At 53.8% G+C, this 6,002-nt stretch overlaps 1 protein-coding gene across 1 annotated transcript; it reads right to left on the bottom strand.

Annotated features, from left to right (window-relative positions):
• Positions 1–1,858: 1,858 nt before the first annotated feature.
• Positions 1,859–5,114, bottom strand: SP8 (Sp8 transcription factor). Its single transcript, XM_064166896.1, has 2 exons — positions 5,053–5,114; positions 1,859–4,004 (listed from the first exon to the last, which is right to left on the bottom strand). The coding sequence occupies exons 1-2, from the start codon at positions 5,071–5,073 to the stop codon at positions 2,523–2,525; spliced, it is 1,503 nt and encodes a 500-aa protein (XP_064022966.1). The 5' UTR covers positions 5,074–5,114; the 3' UTR covers positions 1,859–2,522.
• Positions 5,115–6,002: the final 888 nt, after the last annotated feature.

Genomic DNA, 6,002 nt, shown 5'->3' with positions numbered 1-6,002 from the left:
AATATGCAAAGCAGTCCCTCGGGCACAGCTGGCTTTGCGAGAGGGACCGTATCATTAGTTTGGTTTCAAAAAATGAAAAGAAGTCTCAATGCCTTTCCGTTAGCTTCCTCTGCTAGTGCACTACCAAAAAAAAATGCACGAAGCAGAACGTCGTCAGCTTACTCCCTCTCATGCCTCAGAGCTGCTCTGGTTAGGTGCTACAATTTACAACGAGATTTAATTTGTTGTGTTTTCGTTTTTCTCGAAACTCTAGAGAACTGCTCAAAACATCTAAGTTCAAAGTAAATCGTTGCCTACATGAGAGAAAAAAAATAAAAAGAAGAAAAACAACTGCCTGGCCTAAGGTAGAATGTTTTATCTGGAGTTTATTAATACCATTTAAAATATTACAGATAAAAATCAATTACATTTCATGCATTTAAAATGCAAATCTAAAATGTTCCAGCGAAGGGCTTTCCATTTCAATGTGAAATATCCAAATTATTTCAACATTACAATGAGACAATTAGTTTGCAGCACTGCAAACTGCTAATGTAGTGTCAGGAGTGTTTATTAACATTTATCAATATTATTTTCAGGAAATACACATAGGCCAACGTTAGGTTCAGTTTCACTTGGACAATTTATTTAATACATGGGTTGTGGCAAACCCACTTTATGAAATATAGGAGAACTCTCACTGTAACTATACCTGAACTGCCAGCAAATGCAAATAAGTACATGCTCCATTAAATTAGATGTCATTCAACATTTATCAAATATTGTTTGCTTAATTACAGTTGTATGCCTACCTAAATTAATATTCAAGCAAAACCTATATCCTGAAGTGCAATTGGATGTACACTTCAAGGAAGGAGTCCAGAAAAAAAAATGCAGTGAACCAAGGCTGCAACAATACCGCTTTCTCATGACAGGAAAAGAAATAAAATTTATTAAAAACAAAAAAAAAAGGGGGGGGGAAGGAAGCAAAAAAGCAAGGGAAAAAAAAAAGTTCAAGTGTACTTCAATATATTTTCAAATATTTACTGGAAGTAATTTACAAGAAAAATACTATACAAAATCGTCTCCTGGACAACTGCACCTCACACCGATACATTGGTGGAGATATATTTAATAGTTAGCTAATCTAGAACGATTTCCCAGTTGTACAAACCTATAGGTTCAGACGTATCTTACAAATATTTTATTCTCCTATGCCCCCCACCCACCCAGTGTCCCCGGCCTCTCTTTTTGGCATTGGAACTACAGCTTCGCTCAAAACCCACGGTGCTTCTTCGATTTGTTTGGAGTTTAAAAATATAGGACTTCCAGTCTAATTATTTCCAGCGTACTTCGAGATTCCTACGCAAATGGGAATGGCACAAATGCGCTGGCAAACGGAATGAAACTTGGGCTCGGGGAGGCAAACGATTTGATCAGATTAAAAAAAAAGAGAGAGAGAGAGAGAGAGAGAAAGCGAGAGAAAGCGAGAACGAGAGAGAGAACAAGAAAGAAAGAAAGAAAGAAAGAAAGAAAGAAAGAAAGAAAGAAAGAAAGAAAGAAAGAAAGAAAGAAAGAAAGAAAGAAAGAAAGAAAGAAAGAAAGAAAGAAAGAAAGAAAGAAAGAAAGAAAGAAAGAAAGAAAGAAAGAAGAAAGAAAGAAAGAAAGAAAGAAAGAAAGAAAGAAAGAAAGAAAGAAAGAAAGAAAGAAAGAAAGAAAGAAAGAAAGAAAGAAAGAAAGAAAGAAAGAAAGAAAGAAAGAAAGAAAGAAAGAAAGAAAGAAAGAGGGAGGGAAAGAGGGAGGGAAAGAAAGAGGAAGGAAGGAAGGAAGGAAGGAAGGAAGGAAGGAAGGAAGGAAGGAAGGAAGGAAGGAAGGAAGGAAGGAAGGAAGGAAGGAAGGAAGGAAGGAAGGAAGGAAGGAAGGAAGGAAGGAAGGAAGGAAGGAAGGGAGAAAAAATGAAGAAAGGGAGGGGGGAGGCGGGGGCAGAGGGGCAAAGCACTCAGCCGCCCCAGTCCCGGCCGCGGAAGAGCTATGAGCAGTTAACGAGACGAGGGCAGTTCCGAGACTCGGGCTCGGTGCTATGTGGGGACGGCCACCTCTGCCGTAGGATCCCTGTGCCGCGGGCAGACCCTGCCCGCCTGCCCATGGCTCCTGGGGCACCGCGCTGTTCTACCGGCTCTGGTGGCGGAGGGAGGAGGTGCCTAACTGTTCCCAGCGGGAAAGCAGAGGGGGAACTTATGTTTTTCTGCTCCAAAGGCAACCCGAGGTGGACGAATAGGAGGCGGCCAACAGGGCTGCTCCACAGGGGGGCAGCGACTCTCGCACCTTGCCGAGCGCTCCCTGCCCTGACGCGGGGGTTGCGCGACCCGGCAGCACCAGCCGCCCCAGGCGAGACTCCGGGCGGGCAGCGAGGCGTCCGCCGGGCTTGAGAACGGTCCTTGCGGAGCCGCATCGGCTACTTACGTGTCTGCGTCCCCGCCGCGGGGCTGCGCACCCAGGGGGCAGCGGGGCGGAGGGGCGCGACGGCTCCGCGCCTCCGCCCATCACTCCAGACCGTTGCGGTGGCCAGGCTCGGGGGGCGGCAGCAGCTCCGGGGAGTGGCAGGGCGGACTGCCGGCTGCGCTGTGCTCACTGTCGGTGTCGCTGCCCTTCTTGCCACCGGGGCCGCTAGCGCCGCCCGGGCCACCAGGACCGCCGGCGCCGCCCGGGCCGCTGTGGGTCTTGACGTGCTTGCTGAGGTGGTCGCTGCGCATGAAACGCTTGTTGCAGACGGGACAGGCGAAGCGCTTCTCGCCTGTGTGGGTCCGCAGGTGCCGCTGCAGTTCGTCGGAGCGCGTAAAGCGCTTGCCGCAGAAGAGCCAGTTGCAGACGAAGGGACGTTCGCCCGTGTGCCAGCGCAGATGCGCCTTCAGGTGCGAGGTCTTGCCGTAGACCTTGCCGCAGCCAGGAATGTGGCAGCTGTGCAGCCCTTTGCGCCGCAGGCTGGCCCCCGCCGGCCCCAGGCGCTCGGCCTCCTGGCAGTTGGGGCAGTCGCAAGTGGCACGACCCGAGTAGCGGCGGGCGGAGGAGCGGGGAGAAGCGGCCAGCGGTGCGGCGGGGCCGCCACTCAGCATGGAACCCCCAGCGCCGGCCAGCGGCGAGGGGGCTGAGTCCGGATAGGAACCGGGCAACACTGGCTTAAATCCGTCCATGAGGTGCTGGCCGGCGGGGCTGAGGAGGTGTGAGGAGGCGCCGCTGCTGAAGGCCGAGTGGCCCAGGCTCGAGTAATCCGAATTGTAGCCGCCCAGCGGCGAGTGGAGCGAGGTCTGGAGTCCGCCGGCCGCCGGGTGCAGCGAGCCGGGCAGCGCGGCCGCCCCGTTGGGGCTCTGCACGTCTATCCAGCCGGCGCCCACGTCCCACCAGCTGGAGGCGCCCGCCGAGCCCACCTCACCGGCGCCCAGCCCCGGGTGCGAGGGCTTGAACCAAGACTCGTAGGGGTGCGCCATGCCCACACGAGGGTAGATGCCTTGTAGCCCCTCCACCGACGTGTGCACCTTGGAGATGAAGACGGGCTGGTGCGCCGCTGCCTCCTGTCCCGCCGACCCGCCGCCGCCGCCTCCTCCTCCGCCGCCGCCGCCGGCACTGCCCGGCGCCTGGAAGACGGAGTAGTCGTTGGCGAAGGGCGAGCTGGCGGCCGCCGCGGTGCTGGAGGTGAGGGAGAAGGCGCTGGATCCCGGTGAGCCGCCGCAGCTGAACGAGTCCGAGACGAGTGCGGCCGCCGCTGCCGCCGCCGCTGCCGCCGCCGCCGCCGCCGAGGAGCCGTTGCGAGCCGCGCCCGCCACACCGAAGCCCGGGAGACCGGAGCCCACTGCGCCGCAGCTGCCCGCCGAGGACGAGGAGGAGGAGGAGCGTTTCCAGGGGTGGAAGCCTTTGCCGAAGGAGGACGTGCTGTCCGAGAGGGCGGACGGCGATGGGCTGGGGCTGCCGATCTTGTTGCAGGTCGCGGCGAGCATGGCCAGCGGCGTAGAACCTACCCGCGGTTCCTCCTGCAGGCACAGAGGGTAGAGGGCCGTCCCGCCGGCGTCAGGGACGGAGCGGCCCCACCGCTGCCCGCCGTCCCGCGCCCCGAGCCCGGCCCCGCTCCGCTCCGCCGCCCGACCCCGAATGCAGTTTCTCGTCTCCCGCGGGAGAATCCCCTTCTGGAGACGGTACCGCGGATTCGCCTCCGAGCGCCTTCTGGGGCTTTTTTTTTTCTGAACATCCAACCCTCCTCCCACAGAGGAGCTCGGGAAAGATCAAAAAATGGGGTAAATAAAAGAGGGGGGGGGGAAAGTTGTGTCTGTTACCGTAGCTTTAAAGATGCCCCGGGCACGGCGGCAGCTACGTTTCAACCTGTTCCCTTCCCCGGGACACGGCCAGTCCCCGTCCCTCAGGCCAGTAAGACTGTTTTCTTAAACACAGAATTGTATTATTATCAAATTAGTTTTTTTTTTTTTTAAACAACAACAAAAAAGCTTCCATTTACATACAAACGATAATTAAATATATATGTAAATTTAACACATGTATGTATACACAAGTTCAACGTACCTGCTGCACACGACGGGCTGTGTTATTTTTAAAGGAAATAAAAAGCCACAATCTGTTGCGAATTAGAAATTGCTCAAAAGAAAAGACAGGGTTTGGTTTGGGGTTTTTTTTTTTTTTTTTGTTGGTTGGGTTTTTTGTTGTTGTTGTTGGTTTTTTTTTCCTTCCAGCAGTCACATGTAAAGAAGAAAGGCCACTTCTCCGGGGGCACAGGAACGGCACAGCCCAGGCTGTAGGTTGTTTCTACAAATGCTCTTAAAACCCTTTGCTGCTCACTGAAAAGTGACTCTGCCCCCTTTTCCCCCTCTCGCTCTTTCTTCTAAACTCACTTGTACTTAAGTTTAAAAAAAAAAAAAAAAAAGGAAAAAAAAGGAGAGAGGAAAAAAAAGAAGGCTGAATAGAGGAGACTGATAGCCCCGGTCAAGACAGGGGTTATTTTAACCCCCTCCAATCGACAATAAAAAGAAACCAATTAAACCAGCAAGAGAAAAAAATCCTTAGACTCACCCCTAGAAGTGAAGTTGCCATCACACAAAAGTGCCCTCCTCTCAGAGGATCTTTTTTATATTGATAAATCAGAGGCAGTGTTTTTTTTAGAGGTGTGCAATACAATGATCAGTTCCGCCCATTCCACCACAATTGTAGCTCCCTCGCCGGCTTTGAAGTGCCGCTGAGCCACCGCCAGCCAATCCCCGGCCTCGACGGCGTGACTGCGTGAGGTCATCAGCGCTATCGAGCCCCGCTGACGACGGGGCTCGACAGCGGTGATGACCTCACGCAGTCACATCTTTGAACGCTCCGGTCCCGGTCCCGGTTCTAGTCCCAGTCCCGGTTCGCAGAGGCCCCGCGCTCCGTGTGGAGCTGTTTCTTCCCGGCTACTCCTTTTCCATCACCCACTGCCCCCGTGCGCGTTATCTGACAACAGGTTATTTGGAGTATTTGAGAGGTTTTACATTTGTTTGGATTTTTATATCATCGTTATCTTAGCCTTACTATTATTATCGCAACGACGGGCGAGTGCAGGAGCATCCCAGCTCCCCATGGGGTCCCCTCTGCTCAGTACTCCCTCTCCCCTTTATTTCGATACTTGTCTCAGCAAGCAGTGGGGGGATGGTGGTGGTGTGTGTGTGAAACACTTCAGGCGTCTGCTGGCTGCTGTGTGTAGCCGTCCGTCCGTCCATCCCCCTTCATCCTCTCCCCCCGCGCCGCCCTCTCCGTTTCAGGCGTGATTTTGGGCCGGAGGTACGCGGAGGAGCTTTGCGGAAGGCACCCCGGCGGAGCCCGCCGGAGCGACACAAATCCCTGCCACCTCGTCCAGGAGCAACCGGGGGTCGGAGGTGACCTCTTTGCTCCCCTAGGCTCCTTGCCCAGTGCCAAGAGGCTGTGGGGAAGGGCAGAGGCGGCGCAGGCGGGCTCATGGAAAGGGAAGCCGTCCGCTGAGGCCACCCTGGCCGGGC

This window comes from Pogoniulus pusillus, chromosome 28 (assembly GCF_015220805.1).
Source record: "Pogoniulus pusillus isolate bPogPus1 chromosome 28, bPogPus1.pri, whole genome shotgun sequence".
Classification (NCBI taxonomy): Eukaryota; Metazoa; Chordata; class Aves; order Piciformes; family Lybiidae; genus Pogoniulus; species Pogoniulus pusillus.
Note: the sequence above shows the minus strand (reverse complement) of the source record. Positions and strands in the feature narration are given on the sequence as shown.

Excerpts from the sequence above, each read along its gene's own strand:
- SP8 (XM_064166896.1), bottom strand. The coding sequence starts at position 5,073 with ATGGCAACTTCACTTCTAGGG. Across the intron at positions 4,005-5,052 it reads TGGCAACTTCACTTCTAGGG|GAGGAACCGCGGGTAGGTTC; the intron begins GTGAGTCTAAGG and ends CTGTGCCTGCAG.